Consider the following 22815-nt stretch of genomic DNA (forward strand, 5'->3'; position numbering starts at 1 on the left):
CAAAAGTCTCTTAAAAATGAGCAGTCATCCAACTACTTTCAAATACTCCCAGCTGCTGCGAGCACTCTCCGTTTAACCATGCAGGTTTCTAATTAAATTCACTATGTTATTACAAGGACTAGAATTGCTCTTACCTTAGTCAGACTGATGCTTTTCAAATGTTTTCAAGAATTGTTGATGTAAGTTTAGCAGACTAATTAACTGATTTTCCCTGGGTTTCTACGTCGTGAAATCATCTCCCCTTCATTTCTCTTTCTTTGTCATCTCTGAGCTGTATAAATGTTTTGATGCATTTTCTGTATCGCTGCCAGGTTACTGCTTTCATTTCACTCTTGGGCTGCACTATATCTTTCTTCTCTCGTCACTAATACTGTACATTTTTGCCTCTCCCCTAAATTTGATTCTGGAAAATGTTTGACCCTTAGCATTGATATGCGGAGGTTAATTTTTTAAGGATTTCCATTAGTTTCTCTAAAATGCTTTTGTGCCACAACTGTATAGTGCAGATGTTTTAACTCTTTGTTAGAGATACTGATTGTTCTGTCTTACTCTCTCTCATATGCACCTAATGTTACTGTAACTTTTCAAGTCTGAAGTCCTGTTCTTTTGTGTTGCTGTTGGATTTTTTTCACCTCTTATGGTTGAATTCAGAAAAATAAATGAGCATATTTACCAGAGGAACAGAGCCAGAATGCTGAAAAGGTAGCATCAAGAGTAACTGCAGTAGAAAATATAGATTATGAATTTCTCTAGGAAGGTTATAGAAAAGAATTTTCTTTTCTATAACCTTCCTAGAGAAATTCATAATCTATTTCCTGTCCTATCCAAGAGATAGAATTATCTTTCTTAAATACCAAAATCATTTTTGTTGCATTGCTTGTGATTTTAGTCCTTCTATTCCTAAACATTTGAAAGCTTCTATGAAATTTTCTCAACTTGCAAGAAAATTGTTAAATTGCAGCCAAAGGCAATTCTGATATTTTGTAAATTTCTACGACAAGAATTCTTGCATAATTAATTTGTAATTTTCCTCTTTTACTCGGGTTATTACATTAAACATTCCCATTGAGCAGGAAAATGTATTGAAATTCATCTCTAAGATATTCTTGGTTCAATGCCTGTTCCCACCTAGCTGTGTGTGCATTTTTAAGTGCCATGACTTTTAATAATTGGAATTCGTACACTAGCCAACTATATAAAAAGTTACATTTTAGCTACTTATGTGAATATAAGTTTGCAGTCAGCAAATTATGGTACATGTAGTAAATGCTGAACTGTGGAGGTTGTACATGGTGTAATCAAGTTTTGTTTGGAAACAATTCGATCATGGATTTAACTCTGATTTAACATTTTCTATCTTCCTATCTGTAATATTGAAAGTCCATTGTATACTGATTGCAGATTCCATTCAGTTATCTGGATACTCTGTAATATTTAGCAATGCAAGTTAGCATAAAGAAAACAGTAGACAGTGATTCAGTCTGAAGTGCCATCATTTCTCCAATTGTCTTTTTTTTTAAATAAAGAATGGTTTTAACTTATGTATAAAGCTTAATTTTTTTATTTGGTGCCTTCTTATAATATTAATTGCTGTGTATCAATGCTGTCATGGCAAGTTGTATGAAGTGCTCATTGAAGCCACCAAGCAGTACTATATATAATTAGAATTTGTTGTTGCTTTAATTTCTAATGTCTGGCATCTGAAAATTTAAAAATCAAAGCATTCTGAAACAATTCCTGTTTCTTCTGTTTCATAGGACTCCAGAGCAGTGTCCAAGTGTGGTGTCTTTGCTTTCTGAAAGCTATAACCCTCATGTTCGATATGGTGCTGCCCTTGCTCTGGGAATATGCTGTGCTGGAACTGGCAATAAGGTGAGGTCTGATTAACTATCAAGTTATTTTAGCTTTGTAAAATTGAAAAAAAATTTTAATCATTGAATAACAAATCATAATGTTAATGATCAAAGCACTATAAAGTGAAGTTTGATGCTTGCAGTATTTCAAAATGAAACACAACTTCTCTATGCATATAAAACAGCAAAATGCTCCAGCAACATTTGTTGGAATCTCTGACCTGCCAAATGTTATGGAAAGTATTTAAGGAATTTTTTTTCCATAGGACGAAGCAAGAAAGATACTGATCTTTCATAAAAGGATTTATATATTCTGCCAGAATATTATTTTGGAAACAGATTGAAAATAATATATAAAATGCAGTATAAAAGATGTTTGTTATTTGCTTTGTAAGTAGATTAAACTGTCTAATGAGATATGGTGTTTTGGCATTGATGAGCCTTTAAAGTGTGACTGAAAAGATCACCTGTGTGATGGTTGGCATGAAACGTGATGAGCAAATATGAAAGATTGCCACAGTCGTTTGAATTAAAGGCAAGAGTTTCTCAAGCTCAAAATTAAATGCACTTTGTTCAATATGGCATTTTCATGCTTCTGCTGCAAACAGAGCTTTATGAAATGAAGAACCCCAAGTTGAAATATGCACACAGTTTTAATTTTCACTTAATATTTGTTTACTGTCAATATGAGTGTTTAGCTGAGTGCTAAAGAAAGGAAATGATTAAAAATTGCATCTTGAAGACTAAGATTTGTGACCCTAGCACAAGGAAAAGCTCAGAATCTATAATGAAAGTGAACATTCATGGTAAGCAAGTAATGAATTAACTTTTATATTCACAGGTAAGTTACTTGCTTGCTGCCAGAAGGGTGAAAACGAGATGAAAATCTAAGTTATTTTAACAGGAAATTAATTATGGGGCAGAGAAAAATAACGTGAAATGTAGAAAAGTGTGCGCTGCTTGTGGTCCATTTGACATCTGTTAAACTCTAGGTTTGCAAAGAAAATTTAAATATTTTTGAGTTGTAATGGGCGAGTAGATTGTTGGATGTCACCTTGAAAAACAAACTTTTCAGTGATGGCACGTGACTAATTAAGAAAGATTGTGTAATTTTGAAAAGAAAACAAATAAACATGATTTTATAGCTAGATTTGCGAAGGATTCTGCCTGTTCTCATGGCGTTTTCGAAAGTTAACTCGATGAAGACTAAAACATAAATTGGACACAGTATGTATTTCATTGGGGTAACAATTTCATAAGCATTCGCCTGATCATATTAGATATCATAATTTCAAGCCCTGAATGATGGTGTGAACAGCTATTTCCATTTCTGCTGCAGCAATAGTTGCTGCTTAGAAAGAACCCTGTTGGAATTTTAGGATATTTCACTGGATACGGTGACTTGCTAGCTGTTTGCAAGTAAACCAATCATTTAGAAATTCCAAAACATGAATATGTTTTTGATCTAAATGGTTCACACTTGTAATTTCCACTAATTTTAATCTACATTTGGCTTTAATCTTTATTTAAGTATAGTTCTAAGGTGTCAATTGTGCAGTGTGCTATTTAGTCATCAATATAAATTTTTATGAAGAAAATTGGACTACAGTAGTGACTTAATAATATTTAGTAGCATTCATGATGATATTTTTATTGCAACAATACCTTAAATCCTATGCTGGTTCCTCAAGTCATGCCCAACCATTTGTGCCCCTCATCATTCCATCCAATTCCCCACCTCACCTCTTCTTTCTCACGTTCCTCTTTCCTTACTGGCTCCCTCCCCTCCTGTGCTTTGTTCTTGGGCTCTCTTCAATCTTTATTTTCGACACCAACCAACACTTAACACCGGAAACTGTGTACGTATTCCATGCTCCTGGGCTCTGCACATCTTGCATGTGCCAGGCTGTTCCCTTTCTATTGACCATTCAGAACAGCGCAGACAGAGAAAAAGTCAATATTATTATTGTTATAAGGTAGCTTTCAAGAATGGTTATGCATTCAAAAATTCCTATTGAAGTAGCTATTCCATAAACCAATATGCAGAAAAAAAAAATGTTTACAGTTTAAACTCTGGGCATCTTTTTAAATATGCTGATCTTGCTTAATTACTTGCCATTAAATGTGGGCCTTCCTATCATTTAAAAGAAATATTTAAAATCACTAAATAGCCTTTTGTATGTACATATTTGGTGCATGGATAAATTTAAATGATAAATCATGATTAATTTATATTATAATCATCTATATAATCAATCTGTCCATTTTAAGAATCAGAAATACCTTAATATGGATTTCTGAGCATATCATTCTATTCTAACAAAGCTCGTGACAAACTTTAAGATTTAGTTAAAACTTTAAAATTATTTTCATGTCCAAAGAACAAAACACAGTAGGAAACCTGATTTATGTTTGAAAATAAAATGCTACAAGCCAATTATAATTTGAGTTGTGAAACATAGAAAGTTATCTAAAGGTATTTATTAATACCTCAGTGAAGTGAGCTCAACATTAAAACATCTTCCATATTTTACTCCAAATAGCTCTCGTACGTAACAAAATTTCATGTGTATTCTCTCTAGAAAGATCTTCAGTCTTATGGAAATATTAGGAAAGCTGGAATTGTTTTCCTTCAAGCAAAGAATGTAATAAGGGCATTAAGAGATGTTCCTGAAGAAGGGCTTATGCCCGAAACGTCGATTCTCCTGTTCCTTGGATGCTGCCTGACCTGCTGCGCTTTTCCAGCAACACATTTTCAGCATTAAGAGATGTTGTCAACTTTAAATGTGTACATATAACAAATTTTTAGAACTGGGGTGACTTTATGGTAAATTTAGTGGATGATGAGTCAGAAGTTAAAATGGTTGCTGGAGTAATTTTGGCAAAATTGTAATTGGCTAATGTTGTAATTGCCCCTACTTTGGTGCTTTTTAGGAAAACTGTTTTCTTTGAAATTAGTTGGAATCTGTTTTTTGTAGATTTCTCATTTTAACTGAACATAAAGATGGATGGATACAATCAACATTTTATTGCACTACTACTAATTGAGTCACTCAAAAAGTTTATTTTTCATATGTATATCCTTGAAGTGCCATGCATTCATTTAATTCCCAATATGCTATATCCAACACATTTCTGCCTGATAGTTTATCTTTGTCAGAAGACAACAGAAAAAGAATGTAATCTAAAATAGAACCTGCTCCCTCCAACTTGATAACGTTGAGGACTTTGTTTGAAATGCTAAGAGCCCCATGCTGCCAACAAGTCTTACTCTGCATACATGGTAGCTGTAGTATGTGACTTACAGCTTAACAAATTAGCTCAAATCAATGATAGATAAATCTACATTTAGTTCTGAGTTAGTAAGCATGAGTGTCTAGTACTGAGCTGGAAAATTATTACTGCCAAACTTGAGTTTTGAAGCCTTTAGCCTAGCATATAGTTTTCTGCCACACCACCTGTTCAAATGACTGTTTCAATTGCTTTACAGGATGCCATAAACCTTTTGGAGCCAATGACTAATGATCCAGTGAACTATGTGCGCCAGGGTGCCCTGATTGCTTCGGCCCTTCTGCTAATCCAGCAAACAGAGATCACGTGCCCAAAGGTAAGGCTGAATATATGCACTGGGTCCATTCAAATAATAAGTGTTCAGGTTGCATAAATAATTGGCCAACACAGAATCCATTCACTGTTTAATGCAGATGAACTGCAAGGAGAATTAAATTTGTTGTTAATCAGAAGTTGGATTACACAACCCAGTTATTCTTCACCTATTTCAATTTCAAGTCCAAATGAATTATTCCAGATCATTCAAACTATTATGAACACTTAATTCTGTACAGAAAGCATATTTAGTCCATGCTTATTATCGCCTGACCCTGTTTAACTGTTGCTTTATTTTGGAAGTTTCCTTGTCAGCGGCAACAGTTTGTCTTGTTATTATAACTTATAAGTGCGTTTGTTAATTCATGTTCTTGCATTTTTCATGTTTAAAGTTAGGGCAGCATGGTGGGTCAGTGATTCGTACTGCTGTTTCCCAGCACCAGGGACCCAAGGTTCAATTCCAGGCTTGGGTAACTGTCTCTCTGGAGTTTACACATTCTCCCTATTTCTACATGGGTCTCCTCCGCGCTACTTCCCACAGTCCAAAGATGGGCAGGTTAGGTGGATTGGCTATGCTAAAGTCATGAGAAATGCAGGGTTTCAGGGATAAGGTAGGGGGGTGGGTCTAGATGGGATGCTCTCTGGAGGATCAGTATGGACTTGATGGGCCAAATAGCCTGCTTCTACACTACGGATTCTGTGAAGTTAAAGCTTTGAAATTTAAAGGTTTTGTTTTTGTATGTCATTTTCAGTTCTGTCTTTGAATTTATTTTCATGATTAGATCAGCTGCACGGTTTGTATTTACTTTTATCATGCCACTCAGTTTGTACTGTCAGATTGGTTATGCCATTATTAATTCTTCTGACCAAGTTTGTATATCTTGGCATCCTGTCCAGCAACCTGGGCTTGAAATAAATGCAGTTTTGTAACAATTTTCAGATCTGTGAGGACTTCCCCAAAGTTTCTCAATTTGTATATTAATTTTGATGTTTAGTCATCATTTATATATGCAAAAGTGATAGCTAACTTGCTCATAACACTGCAAAAAGATCAAAAGAGATAAAGATTAGCTCATATTTAGTGCTATTGGTTGAGGGGTAAACTCCCCAGCTGCACTTTAAATAATGCCATGAGGGCTTGTCTGTTCATCTTTGCTGGCAAACAGACCTTCTGTTCGACATCTTAACTGAAAGATGATGCTATCTGCTATGCAGCTATTTTACAAAGTTCCCGTAGTTCTGTAATAAGTTATCATCTTGGATGACATGCTCAAATCCAAAATAAAGCTTGAATCCACAAACTATTGACTAACTGAGATTGATACCACTTGAGGCAATTAATTACTTATAGAATAAAAGTTTATTTCTGTCACCGCTTCATTTTTTCCCAAAAGTGTGCACTTTCTAGACCAAGCAACAAAGCCTCACCATGATTATTAGTGTGTTATCATTGGTACTGTCACAGTGACTGAGATAAATTGATGCCTTATATCTTGAGCGCTTCACTACAATCTGAGTTATAAATTTTGCCTTAGGTAAGAAGACAAGAGAAGATTACTTTTGATTACCATCTTTGCTATTTGCTGTTAATTGGCATAAATATGCTAACAGAAAATATCTGACTGCACAAGTTGTTTGAAGCAAACAACTATTAGTTTGAAATAGTTAAAGAAATGTAAATGTTTAAGTTACATCTTTCTCAACCTCAGAACATGTTGAAGCACTTAACAGCGACAAAGTACTTTTGAAGTGTTGTCATTTGTAATATAGGAAAAAAAGTAGCTAATTTCACAGAATTATATCTCAAACAGCAATTTGAGAATATTCAAATAATCTTGGGAGTTTTAGTTTAGGAATAAATATTAGTCAGATACTGCGGAGAACAACCCTGCGCCTCAGAAAGAAAATCAAAGTAGACTATTTCGACTGGAAGGTCAAGTATCTCATCTGAAAGACGTCAATGCAGCATTCCCTCAGTACTAGATTTTGTTCCACTGAGCCAAGGAAGACACTTAGCAAAGTCATGAATCATGTTCTGTGAGACCTACTTATGCGTTTCATTATGTCAGGTGTTTACAGTCTCAAAAGCTTATGTTGAGTTTTTTTTGGGATTCTTCCAAATTTAATAACTTAAAATTTCCAGGCCATTATTCGTTGCAAGCGGTGGAACATGGAAAACTTATGACCCACAAGAGGACCACTCAGCTCATCTTGTGTGTATCAGTTGACCTATTCATTCTTATCCCACCTTCCACCTCTTGGTTCATAGCCCTATAGCCTTTTTTTTTCATAGAATGTGGGCATCAATGGCTAGGCCAGCTTTTATTACCCATCCCAAATTCCCCAAGCGAAGGTGCCAATCAAGCAGGCTAGTTTATCTAATACGAACTTCGAGAATGTTGTTGAAGCTTCACTCATCAAAGCTAATGGAGAATATTCTTTCTCAGGTTTGAATTGTGACTTGTGGATGGCGAGAACACTTTGGGGATTTGTGAATTAAGTAACTCCCCATAAAATTCTCAACCTCTGACTTGCACTTGAAGCTACAATATTTATATGACCTGTCAGTTTTGTTTCCAGTCAGTGGTAATCTCCAAGATGATGATGATGAGGCAATTTAGCAATAGTAATGCCATTGAATGGAAAGGGCAGATGGGTGATTCTCTTGTGTTGAAGATGGTCATTGTCTGGCACTTGAGGGATAGGAATATAACCTGGCCACTAATCAACCCAAACCTGAATATTGACAAGTTCATGCTGCATGCAGACATAGACTGCTTCAGTATCTGAGGAGTTGCAATTTGTGCTGCAGATAGTGCAATCATACTAAGCATCCCCACTTTCCACTTTAGATGGAAGCGAAACAGCTGAAGACGGTTGCAACATTTCCCTAAGAAACTCCTACAGACAGAAATAAAAATGAACCTTCTGCAGTGATGTCATGGTAGTGAGATGGTTGACCTCCAACAATCACAACCTTTGTATTAAGTGTGACTGCAGACAGCAGATGGTTTTCTCACAGAGCAGCATGGTGACACAGTGGTTAACTCTACTGCCTCACAGCGCCAGGGACCCAGGTTCGATTTCAGCCTTGGGTGAGTGTATGGAGTTTACACATTCTCCCTGTGTCTGTATGGGTTTTTGTTGGGTGCTCAGGTTCCCACCACAGACCAAGATGTGTAGATTAGGTGTATTGTTTCTGATTAATGTGGGTTTACAGGGATAGTGTGGGATGCTCTTCGAAAGGTTAGTGCAGACTTGGCGGGCTGAATGGCCTCTATCTGAACTGTAGGGATTCTGTGGTTCCCATTGACTTCAGTTTGTTCATTGATGAGTTTTTCACTCTCAAGTGCATATCCCACAGCATCCTCGAGGTGAAAGAAATTCTGAAGGCCCCTCTAACCTCCTTGCAATTACATTAAGCCTTTGTGCCCTAGTTTTAACCTCCCTGATACCAGAAGTGTCTTCTGGAACTCAGCTGCCTAAAGGAATGGTTGAGTCAGAAACTCTCGGGCACGGTGGCACAGTGGTTAGCACTGCTGCCTCACAGCGCCAGAGACCCGGGTTCAATTCCCGCCTCTGGCGACTCTCTGTGTGGAGTTTGCACATTCTCCCCGTGTCTGCGTGTGTTTTCTCCGGGTGCTCCGGTTTCCTCCCACAATCCAAAAATGTGCAGGTTAGGTGAATTGACCATGCTAAATTGCCCGTAGTGTTAGGTGAAGAGGTAAACGTAGGGGAATGGGTCTGGGTGGGTTGCGCTTCGGCGGGTCGGTGTGGACTTGTTGGGCCGAAGGGCCTGTTTCCACACTGTAAGTAATCTAATCTAATCTAATCTCCATAACGTTAAAGTAGTACTTAGATAGTCACTTGCTTCGATGGCTAGGGGCCAAGAATTCTCAAATGGAATTTGTATAGTCAGATCTTTGCAAATAGGATAGGCTGAATGGCCTTGTTCTGTATTGTAAATGTCTATAAATAGTATGGATATCATGATGCCAAGGTGAAAATCAAGATTAGTTATAAACTTGGAAATGGTGACAACAAAATTCAGATAGTCTTAAATTATGGTGAATTAGGGACTTCAAAAAGCATATTGAAATGAATGATCAGTTGAGTGTTTTTCTAATGTTTTCTTAAAATAACAAATCCGTTTCCAATTTTTGACTAAAAATAGATAATTAGGAATTAGCAAGAAGAGGCTGCTCAATGAACATCCTATCTTCAACATACATACGTACAAGTACAAAAGACAGCTAATCCATTCCTCTTGGTCTCCAATCAATGGAATCAGGGATCTCACCATGATAGCACCCCCATCATCATTATCTTCAGCTAATTCAATTTGCTCCATATGGTGTCATCAAATAGCTTAGTGGACTGGACAAAATAAAGCTATCAAGCCAAGACAGCACCTCAACCATAGTGCTCTAGACATCGTTCATTTGTTACACCCTTAAATAATATACTCCATTGTAGTTACAGCACTGACATTTACCCAACAATGTGAAAAACTGTTTAATTATATCTTGTACACAAAAACAGAACAAATCTAAGCTGGATGATTGCCGTTCTATAAACTTATTCTCAATCATCAGCAAAATGAAAGTAAGAGTTGTCAGCATTGTTATCAAGTTATTCTTATTGGCTAGTCCCAGTAATTTGCATTCTGGTGCTCAGTTTGAGATTTGCCAGGACCATTTGACTTCGGGCTTTATTGCAATCTTTATTACAGTGAATCAAACATAGAGATGAAGCAAAACCTTAAAGAAGCACGTGGGTGATTGTGGTACCAAGCATCCTAGTCAAACTAATCTAAACGGGATAAAAACAGAATCCTGGAAATATACGGCAAGTCAGGCAATATCTGTGGAGGTCATGAACCTCAAACGTTCACACGGTCTTTCTCCACAGCTGGCATGCTGAATGTTTAGAGCATTTTCAATTTTTATTTGAGATTTTCAGGAAACGAATTATTTTGGTTTTGTTCAAGTAATTTAGGAGGGAAGTTGACCAGTGACTGAAGTCATACACACAAAGTAAGATGTTTATAGCTGGTTGAAAGCCAGTCATCCTAGCCCTGTACATTCCTGAAAAGTTTTGATTAGATTAGATTCCCTACAGTATGAAAACAGGCCCTTCGGCCCAACAAGTCCACACCGACCCTCCGAAGAGTAACCCACCCAGACCCGTTTCCCTCTGACTAATGCACCTAGCACTATGGGCAATTTAACATGACCAATTCACCTGACCTGCACATCTTTGGACTGTGGGAGGAAACTGGAGCACCTGGAAAAAACCCACGCAGACACGAGGAGAATGTGCAAACTCCACACAGGCAGTCGCCCGAGCCTGGAATCGAACCTGGGACCCTAGAGCTGTGAGACAGCAGTGCTAACCACTGAGCCACTGTGCTGCCCCAACAAGTTTCTAGGTCCAACTTTTTATTTTGCTATTTCATGCATGATTTCCCTGCATGGGGTAAGAAATGGAGCTTTTATTTTATTTGTGCAATGTTCAGTCCCAATTGTAATTCCTCAAATAATGAAGCAAACCAATCTTAGATGCATCAAGTTGTGCATAAAGCCAAGGTATAGATTACAATATGATTTGGAGCAATTATCTACATCTCAGAGAGAGTCACTATTGAAACTCAACTGAACCAGCTACACACATGCTGCACGTATTAAAGCCAGTCAAAAAACTTGATTTCAATATGATCATGACCTGTGGTCGCTCAGTGACAATTTTCACACTGCATCGGGAAGGCACATTCCATTCTAGCGTCAAACAGCTTGTGGTTCTGATTTATTACTGGATTACCAACGTCTCAGTGCCTCACTGTCTGACTTCCCAAAGTTGATCCAACATCTACACATCAGTGCAAAGAAATGTTCTCCAGTTGACTATATGATATACTCATTGGCTCAGTGCCATACAGAACAAAATGTTGTTTGCTTGATCAGCTCTTAACTTTGTGAAGTATGCATAATTTCAACAAGACTTTTCAGGGAATTTCATGGTTGTTTTTTCTGTGTTTCATGCAGTACCTGTAATTCCTCCATATTTGGGGTATTTCTATTTCAAAAAATGGTAGGGTTGTGCATATTTTTAACATTTGAACTGAAATGTTTTGATTTTATATAAATTCCTCTTTGACCTATTGTCCTGTGTCTCCTTACCAGGTGTCTCAGTTCCGACAGCTTTACGCAAAGGTTATCAATGACAAGCACGATGATGTCATGGCCAAGTTTGGTGCTATACTAGCTCAGGGCATACTTGATGCAGGTAACACTTAAGTAATACAATCATTTAATACCAAACAGAAAGCTGGTTTAGAGAACTTGTAATTATCTCATTTGAACTTTTTTTGGAGGCACCTATTGAGTGTTTTTGTTTGGCAATAGATTCCAGTGCTTTTTAAGCTAGTAACTTAAAGAATTTTTTAACAAACTAGCAATTTGCCAAGTTGAATTAGCATTGCACTGATTTACAGTTGCCTGAACTGTCTTAATCTAGCTTTTCCTTCAGAGTTCATAGTGCTTGATTATGGGCTATTTGTCAAAAGTAAATAGGAACCATATGCTACTAATATTTGTACATAAAAAGCAAGAATCTTAAAATTTTAACAATGCAAAACAAAAATGAAACTGGTAGTAGCATTCTGCAGGCGCATGTGTGACAAGACAGAAATTAACTTCTTGCATGAAGTCCTTGGTCATATTTTCATAATTCACACTCCCCATTTTTTCTATTCACATCTGAATGCTGCCCATCAGTGCTTATACATTTGACCAGATGTCAACTGTAGCTCAGTTGTAGAGCACACTCTTCTCAGTCAGAAGGTCTTTGCATTAAGCCCCATTCCGGAGGCTTGAATACACAATCTTGGTTATCTCTCTGCTGCAATACTAACAGGGCACTTTTTTCCTACTCTCTTCCTCCTCACCTTTTCTTTCTTTATGTTCAATTGCATTAATTTGAACCTTGATTTTGAAATTGTAATGTGGGCTCATGTATGATTACTCTGTTAAATTGAAGAGCTTGTTTCAAAATGCACCTCCTTTGAGACAATCCTTTTTAATTAGGATAAAAACTGATTCTCATTCCTCCGCAATTTGAAGTATTCAATGAGAGCAACATATGTTGTACTGAGTTCCTTTATCAAACTTTACAATTAATATATTTTTTCATGTCTGTTGTTATTAATGAAGATGGGTTTATCATTTAAGCTTAAAAAAAGTTTGACTTATAGTGGGTTAATCCTTAGCATTTGTCATTGTTTTGATATCTTCTAATCCAAATATCTGGAAATTCCTATTTTCCTTATTTTTATAGTTAATTTCTATATTTATACAAAGCTCTTATTAGAAATAAAATATACATGCCATATCATATTGTAATTTGAAACTGGAAGACAGGTTCTCCAAACAGCAGCCATATTCATTCCTTCAGTGATTTCAGTGTCTTCCCCCAACATTTGGCACTGCTGCCTATGATGAATTGGATCCAATGTTTTCTCAAAGTATAAAGAGGGAATCCGATTCCAAGAAATGCCTGCAGGTTTATAGACTACACATCAGTGCAAAAGATAACACTGAAGTATTTGCATCCATCTTCAGCCAGTCGTGCTGGATGGATGTTCCATCTCGGTCTCTCGGAGGTCCGCTCCATCACAATTGCCAATTTTCAGCCAATTTGATTCAAACCATGTGATAGCAAGAAACACTAAAGGCTCTAGTTACTGCAAAGATTGTGGGCCCTGACAACATTCTGGCAAATAAACTGAAGATTTGTGCTCCAGAACTAGCCATGCTGCTAGGCAGTCTGGCTCAAATGCAGGTCAGAGTTTAGGAATTTTATAGCAAATAACTCACTTCCTGACTTTTCAAAACCCATCCACTATCTACAAAGCACAAGTCCAGGAGGGTTTCTCCTGCACTAACCTGGATGAGCACAGCTCCAGGAGAATCCCAGAAACCCTCAATGACATCTAGACAGGAACCAGTAGATGTATGATAATTGGACTTCCAGAAGGTGTTTGACAAGCACCTCACAAAAGGTTAAGTCAGAAGAGCCCACAGTGTTGAAGGTAGTATGTTGGCATGGATAGAGAATTGACTCATGGGCAGGAAACAGTGAAATCGGAATAAATGGATCTTTTTCAGGTTGGCAGTCAGTAACCAGTGTATCCACTCTGGTTGATACTTACTCGAATAACTCTAATAAATTAGTCAGATATGATTTCTATTTCATTTTCCAAATGTGCTGCTATTTCTTCCTTAATAATTAATGTTATCCAGACTGGAGGGTTGAGTTATGAGGGTAGGCTGGGGTTTTTTTCACTAGAGCATGAGACGTTACAGAATGACCTTGTAGAAGTTTATAAAATTATGAGCAGCATAGATAAGGTGAACAGCAAAGGTCTTAGATCGGAGCTTTAGGGAAGTAGTAACTCCAAAGATGGCAGATAGATGGGTGACAGTGAGGGGGACTGGGAGGAAGCAGCCAGTGCAGGGACCCCCTGCGGCCGTTCCCCTCAAGAACAAGTATACCGTTTTGGATACTTGTGGGGGGACGACTTACCAGGGGCAAGTAACGGGGCTCAGGCCTCTGGCACGGAGTCTGTCCCCGTTACTCAGAAAGGAAGGGTGGAGAAGAGCAGAGCAATAGTAATTGGGGACTCGATAGTTCGGGGCACAGATAGGAGGTTTTGTGGGAACGAGAGAGACTCACATTTGGTATGTTGCCTCCCAGGTGCAAGGGTACGTGATGTCTCTGATCGTGTTTTCCGGGTCCTTAAGGGAGAGGGGGAGCAGCCCGAAGTCGTGGTCCACATTGGCACCAATGACATAGGTAGGAGGAGCGCTGAGGATGTTAGGCAGGCTTTCAGGGAGCTAGGTTGGAAGCTCAGAGTTAGAACGAACAGAGTTGTTGTCTCTGATTTGTTACCCGTGCCACGTGATAGAGAGTCGAGGAATAGGGAGAGAGAACAGTTAAATGCGTGGCTACAGGGATGGTGCAGGAGGGAGGGATTCCGGTATTTGGATAACTGGGGTTCTTTCTGGGGAAGATGGGACCTCTATAAACAGGATGGTCTACACCTGAACCTGAGGGGCACCAGTATCCTTGGTGGGAGGTTTGCTAGTGCTCTTGGGGGGGGGTTTAAACTAACTCTGCAGGGGCATGGGAACCCAGACTGTAGCTTTAGGGTGCAGGACCTGGAATGTAGGGAGGTTAGGAACATGGCATCAATTTCAAAGGAGGGTGCCTGTAAACAGGAAAGTGGTTTGAAGTGTGTATACTTCAATGCAAGAAGTATACGAAATAAGGTAGGTGAACTTGCAGCGTGGGTTGGTACCTGGGACTTCGATGTTGAGGCTATTACGGAGACATGGGTAGAACAGGGACAGGATTGGCTGTTGCAGGTTCCAGGGTTTAAATGTTTTAGTAGGGTCAGAGGTGGGGGTAAAAGAGGGGGAGGTGTGGCATTGCTTGTCAAAGATAGTATTACAGCTGTGGAAAGGACGATGGATGAAGACTCGCCATCTGAGGTAGTTTGGGCTGAGGTTAGGAATAGGAAAGGTGAGCTCACCCTGTTAGGAGTTTTTTACAGGCCTCCTAATAGTCCTAGAAACGTAGAAGAAAGGATTGCGAGGATGATTCAAGAGAAGAGTGAAAGTAATAGGGTGGTTGTTATGGGGGACTTTAACTTTCCTGATATTAATTGGGAAAGCTATAGCTCAAGTTCGTTAGATGGGTCAGTGTTTGTCCAATGTGTGCAGGAGGGTTTCCTGACACAATATGTAGATAGGCCAACAAGAGGTGAGGCCATACTGGATTTGGTTCTGGGTAATGAACCAGGCCAGGTGTTAGAATTAGAGGTAGGTGAGCACTTTGGGGACAGTGACCACAATTCGGTGACCTTTACTCTAGTGATGGAGAGGGATAAGTGTGCACTACAGGGCAAGAGTTATAGATGGGGGCAGGGAAATTATGATGCTGTGAGGCATGACTTAGGATGTGTGGCCTGGAAAAGTAAGCTTCAAGGCAAGGGTGTAATTGATATGTGGAGCTTGTTCAAGGAGCAATTATTGAGTGTCCTTGATAAGTATGTGCCCGGCAGGCAGGGAGGAAAGGGTCGTGTGAGGGAGCCGTGGTTTAATAAGGAATTGGAATCCCTTGTTAAATGGAAGAGGGCGGCCTATGTAAAGATGAGGCGTGAAGGTTCAATTGGGGCGATTGAGAGTTATAAGGTAGCCAGGAAGGACCTGAAGAGAGAGCTAAGAGCAGCAAGGAGGGGTCATGAAAGGTCCTTAGTTGGTAGGATTAGGGAAAACCCTAAGGCTTTCTATAGGTATGTCAGGAATAAAAGAATGACTAGGGTAGGAATAGGTCCAGTCAAGGATAGTAGTGGGAAGTTGCGTGTGGAGGCTGAAGAGATTGGGGAGACACTGAATGAATACTTTTCGTCAGTATTCAATCAGGAACAGGACATTGTTGTCAATGTGAGTACTGAGTCACAATTAAGTAGAATGGATGGCTTTGAGGTATGTAGAGAAGAGGTGTTGGAAATTCTGGAAAGGGTGAAAATAGATAAGTCCCCTGGGCCTGATGGCATTTATCCTAGGATTCTCTGGGAAGCAAGGGAGGAGATTGCAGAGCCATTGGCCTTGATTTTTATGTCCTCGTTGTCTACAGGAGTAGTGCCAGAAGATTGGAGGCTAGCAAATGTGGTTCCCTTGTTCAAGAAGGGGAGTAGGGATAACCCTAGTAACTATAGGCCGGTGAGTCTCACTTCTGTTGTGGGCAAAATCTTAGAGAGAATTGTAAGGGATAGGATTTATGAACATCTGGATAGGAATAATGTGATCAAGGATAGTCAGCATGGTTTTGTGAAGGGCAGGTCGTGCCTCACAAACCTTATTGAATTCTTTGAGAAGGTGACTAAGGAGGTGGACGAGGGGAAAGCAGTAGATGTGGTGTATATGGATTTTAGTAAGGCGTTTGATAAGGTTCCCCATGGTAGACTACTGCAAAAAATACGGAGGTATGGCATTGACGGTGAGTTGGAGGTTTGGATTAGGAGTTGGCTGGCTGGAAGAAGACAGAGGGTAGTAGTTGATGGCAAAGGTTCATCTTGGAGTGCCGTCACGAGCGGTGTTCCGCAAGGATCTGTTTTGGGACCATTGTTGTTTGTCATTTTTATAAATGACCTGGAGGAGGGGTTAGAAGGTTGGGTGAGTAAGTTTGCGGATGATACGAAAGTCGGAGGAGTTGTAGACAGTGAGGAAGGATGTGGCAGGTTACAGCGGGATATAGATAAGCTGCAGAACTGGGCAGAAAGATGGCAAATGGAGTTCAATGTAGCTAAGTGTGAGGTGATTCACTTTGGTAAGGGTAATAAAAAGATGGGGTACTGGGCTAACGGTCAGATACTTGGTAGTGTGGATGAGCAGAGGGATCTTGGTGTCCATGTACACAAATCTTTGAAAGTTGCCACCCAGGTAAATAGTGCGGTGAAGAAGGCATATGGCGTACTGGCTTTTATTGGTAGAGGAATTGAGTTCCGGAGTACTGAGGTCATGTTGCAGTTGTGTAAGACTCTGGTGCGGCCACATCTGGAGTATTGTGTGCAGTTTTGGTCGCCATACTATAGGAAGGATGTGGAGGCACTGGAACGGGTGCAGAGGAGGTTTACCAGGATGTTGCCTGGTATGGTAGAAAGATCATATGAGGAAAGGCTGAGGCACTTGGGGTTGTTTTCATTGGAGAAAAGAAGGTTTAGGGGTGACTTGATAGAGGTGTATAAGATGATTAGGGGTTTAGATAGGGTCGACAGTGAGAATCTTTTTCCACGTATGGAGTCAGCTATTACAAGGGGGCATAGCTTTAAATTAAGGGGGGGTAGGTATAGGACAGATGTTAGGGGTAGGTTCTTTACTCAGCGAGTCGTGAGTTCATGGAATGCCCTGCCAGTAGCAGTGGTGGACTCTCCCTCATTATGGGCATTTAAGCGGGCATTGGATAGGCATATGGAAGATAGTGGGCTAGTGTAGGTTAGGTGGGCTTGGATCGGTGCAACATCGAGGGCCGAAGGGCCTGTACTGCGCTGTATTGTTCTATGTTCTATGTCTTTGACTTAGGGTTGGAAAGTTCAGAACTAGAGGGCAAATCTTTGATATGAGAGGAGAAAGATTTAAAATGGACTTGAGAGGCAACTTTTTCACAGATTCATGGAATGAATTGCCAGAGGAAGTGGTAGATGCAGGTACAGTTACAACGTTTAAAAGACTTTTGGATGGTAAATGAATGAGAGGTTTTATAGGATATGGACCAAATGCAGGAAAATGGGAATCGTTTACTTTGGGAAACTTAGTCAGCTTGGACAAGTTGGACCGTAGGGTCTGTTTCCATACTGTAGGACTGTGACATCTCTCCACCTTCAACATTCGCAGCAATAGCATCTACAATGTCCATTGTAGCAACTCAGCACATTTCAAACCCAGGATCTCTGCAATCTAGAAGGACAAGGGTAACAGATGCATGGAATGCTGTCACCTGCAAGTTCCCCTCCAATCTTGTCACCATGTTGACTTGGAATTATATTTATTCTTTGCTGTTGCTGAATGAAAATCCTGGGACTCCCTTCCTAAAAAGCACTGTGGGTATCTATGTGTCCTTTCTAAGAACTGCAGCAGTTCCAAGAAGACTGCGCACCACCATCTTTTTAAGGGCATTAGGGATGGATACTAAATTAAACACTTAGTCCATTAATGTTTTTTTAAAAAGTGCTAATCATAGCTGAAGTTGCTTGGTCAAAGGCATAACCTTGAAAGGTTTTAGAAGCAATGTTTTGAGGTCCTGATGATTGACCTCTGAAAACCATACCAGCTTTCTATATGAGAAACAAAAACAGAAATTACTGGAAAAACCCAGCACGTCTAGTAGCATTTGTGGAGAGGAGGCAGAGTTAGTGTTTTGGGTCCAGTGACTCATCATTCCATTTGCAAGGCAACATTTGACAGAGTACAGCAACCAAAATGATAACAATAGGAAAACCTCCTGTGCCTGGAGTTACATCTGACATGTAGAAATAATGGAAAAAAACCCAAAAGCTGTGAAGACTGGTAATCAGAAACAGAAATTGCTGGGAAAACCCAGCAGGTCTGGCAGTATCTATGGAGTGATGGGTCACTGGACCCAAAACACTAACTCTGCTTTCTCTCCACAAATGCTACTAGATCTGAGTTTTTCCAGCAATTCCTGTTTCTGATTACCAGTCTTCACAGGTTTTTGGGGGTTTTTTTACCATTATTTCTATATGTTAAATGTAACTCCAGGCACAGGAGGTTTTCCTATTGTTATCATTTTGGTTGCAGTACTCTGACAAATGTTGCCTTGTCAAGGGCTTCTACACTTTGTTCTACTTCGATAATCATCGCCTTTAATATCTCAATTTTTGGGATAAAAACACATAAAACTTGCTCTAAAGGGTTCAGATTTTTGACCTGAAAATGTTTTGACAGTTGTCATCAGGCTTTGCTCCATCATATTAGGCTAATCAGGTTTTCTATACATAATGTAATAGGAGGATTTAATACAATTTGAATTGCAATTTTAAAATAAACCCTTAATAGTTGTGTGTTTCTCTGATAATTGCTAGATTATTTGGCAAATTGATTTTTTGACGAATCAGCCCATCATCGAGAAACCTCTCGGTCTGTGCAGAGTTCAGACTGTTCCTGTTTTTCATTATGAAGCTGTTTTCTGTTACAGTTATATAAGTTGACATCTATTCAGCTGTATCGTACTGCCCATATAATTACTACCAAAGCTAAACTCCTGCAACCAGATAATTCAGCATTTGTTTACAATGTTGTTTTTAAATGCATTAAGCTATCTTTACTAATGGATTCATATTTATTCAGTTAATTTTGTTAGACTGATGGATTCATATTTATTCAGTTAATTTTGTGGACCAAATGGCGTGGAATTTGCAATTTGAATAAACACGACTCTATGAACAGTCATTGCTTCATTGAAAATCTGACAGCAACTTCTGGAATATATAAGAGCAAAGTCAAATGTGAAAATCCAGAAGTTGCAGTCTGAATTACCCTGCTTATCCAAGGAGTGCACTGTTGCAGTTTTTGCAGAGAAATGTTCATTGAAATGACAGCAACTGTATGACCTTGTCGTACCTGTCTGCTACTTTCACCCTAAAATTGGCTGAAAAAGCCAAGTGTATTCATGAGTGTGTGTGTGTGTGTGTGTGTGTGTGTAGAAAATGATTAATACTACTTAATAAATGCCCTAGCCCTGTAAGAATGATATTCTGTTTGGGGAAAAAAAATTGTTGTATTGTGATATTCCCTACAAGGCCCATGGGAATCACTAATTAATCTCCTTGTGGAGCTCATTGAGTTTGAGTTCCTTAGGTAACAGGCAATGGCCTATACAGCTGGAGCACAATGGTCGTGTCCCAACCTCTGGAATGGAAGGCCCGGGTTCAAGTCCCTTCTCCAAAAGTATCTAATTACATCTCTGAACAGGTTGATTAGAAAAATAGGTTAATAAAAAATTCATAAAGCAAATCCCTTAAAAAGCTGTTGTGACATGGTGGTAATGTCCCTACGTCTGAGCCAGGAGACCCATGTTCAAGTCCCACGTGCTCCAGATGTGTGTAATAACATCTCTGATTAGAAAGTACCCACAACTTGATTTGGATCCATCTTGCGGATAGTGTTCCTCCCTCGAACCAGAAGGCCCAGGTTTAAGTCTCATTTGCTCCAGAGGTATGTGATATCATCCCTGAATAGGTTGATTAGAAATATCTATAAAGTAGATTGAAGGGCCCTCATGGCACTGGCAGCCTACATCTGAGTCAGAAGACCTGGGTCCGAGTCCTAACTGCTCCAGACGTTGGTAGTAATATTTCTGAACAAGTTGATTCGAAAATATGTAGTATATCAAATGAAAATGATAAGCTGTTGTCGGGCTGTGGTAGTGTCCCTACATCGGATGACAGGAGGCTTGTATTCCAGAGATGTGTAATAACATCCCTGAACGGGTTGATTAAAAATATCTAAAAAGCAGATTAATTGTCTGTCCTTTGCTGGGACTGGCCAATGTACACCACAAGTAGTGACTCTCTTATGGTGTTTAACAATAAAAGATATTATTACGTGTATAATTTCTGATAAGCAAATCTGCATTTTCCAATCTTTATTTTGCTTTCTGCACAGCTTTGAAATCTATTGTCTGTCTTGCTCAGATTTCCTAGTTTGAACTCTGTAGGTCTGCCAGAGATAGGGCCTGAGGCAGGCAGATGAAACAAATAATAAACCTTTTGCAAGCATGGCAGTTTTTCAACTCCACTCCCGATACGGATGAGTTTTATCAGGGTAGCAAGAGGGTGTTCCTGGGAAATTGTCCAATCCATTCATAAGTATAATTAATCCATTCTTTTGAGAGCCATGTAGTGATCTTGGTGGGGTCACACAGGGCTCCTGGGTCAGGAGCACACCAGGAGTGTGAAGACAGGTACTTTGGGGGAGCCAGTCAGTTATGGTTGGCCAGCAAATTTAGCTGGGTGCATAAATGGGAGAACAGCTGAAAGGGGCATTTTGTCCTTGGTTTATTCTTGTATTTAGTGAACACAGATGGCTAAGAGAGTTGTCAGTCAGTGCAAGAGCAGTGCTGGCATTGTAGGGGCTAAGGGGAGAGCACTAGGCTACCGGACACAATTGGGAAGTTAGCTAAGCACCAGCAAGGCAGTGAATGGTGATAAGAGAAAAGCTCTCAGATTTTGGTTCCAGTGGCAATGTAGAGAATATACTATGTAAGAAGGGCAAAGCTCTAGCATTAGGAGGGCAGAGGAGAAGGATAAGATATATGAAGGAAACAGAAACCATGTGCTCAGCATAGACTGTATTACAAAGTTTCATCTGCCTTGAGATGGTTAGATATTTGTGCTCGTGTTATGAAAGAACCACATCTCTCACCACTGATGGCCATAAACCATTTTGCCTGTGGCCTCTTACAAGGCTGAGCTGCAGATCTTAGTAGCTTCTCACAAGCTGTAACATGCCACTACATCTTGTCAGGTTGCCGACTCTATTTGTCAGCTGCAACCTTGCTAACGTAGGAAGCAATAGGTTTTACCTCCTTCACTGGATTCCCCAGTTGCAGGGAGTCATTGTTTGCCCAGTCAAACTTTTCAACAGGAAGAACTTCCACTCCTCAATGTTCAGCTGATTTAGAACATAGAAGAATACAGTGCAGTACAGGCCCTTCGGCCCTCGATGTTGCACCGATCCAAGCCCACCTAACCTGCACTAGCCCACTATCCTCCATATGTCTATCCAAAATCACAGGTTTCCTCCTGTGTTTTTCTGGCATTGATTATGACTCCTTCATCCTTTGACAGTCCAAGCCACTGGACAGGGGTGGCACAGTGGCTCAGTAGTTAGCACTACTGCCTCACAGCGCCAGGGACCCAGGTCCAATTCCAGCCTTGGGCGACTGTGTATGTGGAGTTTGCACATTCTCCCTGTGTCTGCGTGGATTCTTCCAGGTGCTCCAGTTTCCTTCCATAATCCAAAGATGCGCAGGTTAGACAAATTGGCTATGCTAAATTACCTATAGTGTTCAGGGGTTTGTAGGTTAGGTGTATTAGTCAGGGGTAAATATAGGGAATGGATCTGAGTGGGTTATTCTTCGGTGGGTCAGTGTGGACTTGTTGGGTCAACTGGCCTGTTTCCACACTGTAGGGATTCTATGATACCGCCACCTGATCTCTGGATAAGTTTTCAGATACATGACATATCCCTTGAAGAGATAGCTGCTCGTCCTTCGATGGGGATCCTAACAGAGGCATGACAGTTAAAAAAGACCCTTGAGCAGGCCACCAGGCTTCTGAAGGTGCTCCTGTGGTCCTGGACTTGTTGGGTGATATCTTTGGGTGAGGTCTTTGTATCTGGATTTCAGAATCTGTGGAAAACCTGAGATCATGAGCAAAAGTCTTTGTGAACAGAAGCCTCTGCAGTGCTGAATCAAGGGTTATGGAGATAAGGCAGGAACAGGATACTGATTAAGGATGATCAGCCATGATCATATTGAATGGTGGTACAGGCTCAAAGGGCAGAATGGCCTACTCCTGCACCTATTGTCTATTGAATGTTTGCCATGTTGTTTTACAGACTGGAGTACAATCGATCTCTGTAATCTATGCTTTCCACTTTATATTCTTCTTCTAATCAGAAATGTCCATCTCACTTTCCTCAACTTACACATGGGCAATATTCCTGGTTTACCATTGCTTCCTGTTACCTGAAGATGATGGGAGTGCTCTTGC

General features: G+C 39.8%; 1 protein-coding gene across 1 annotated transcript in view; it reads left to right on the forward strand.

Moving 5' to 3' along the window:
• psmd1 (proteasome 26S subunit, non-ATPase 1) overlaps positions 1–22815 on the forward strand; it is a 101528-nt gene that overhangs the window by 62393 nt on the left and 16320 nt on the right. The window contains exons 17-19 of the mRNA XM_043702385.2: positions 1758–1872; positions 5344–5460; positions 11642–11744. Coding sequence (XP_043558320.2) covers positions 1758–1872; positions 5344–5460; positions 11642–11744 — 335 coding nt within the window. The remainder of the gene's footprint in view (positions 1–1757; positions 1873–5343; positions 5461–11641; positions 11745–22815) is intronic.

This window comes from Chiloscyllium plagiosum, unplaced genomic scaffold (assembly GCF_037043375.1).
Source record: "Chiloscyllium plagiosum isolate Xiang-an unplaced genomic scaffold, Cpla_swu_hap1 HiC_scaffold_13, whole genome shotgun sequence".
In the NCBI taxonomy this organism is placed as follows: Eukaryota; Metazoa; Chordata; class Chondrichthyes; order Orectolobiformes; family Hemiscylliidae; genus Chiloscyllium; species Chiloscyllium plagiosum.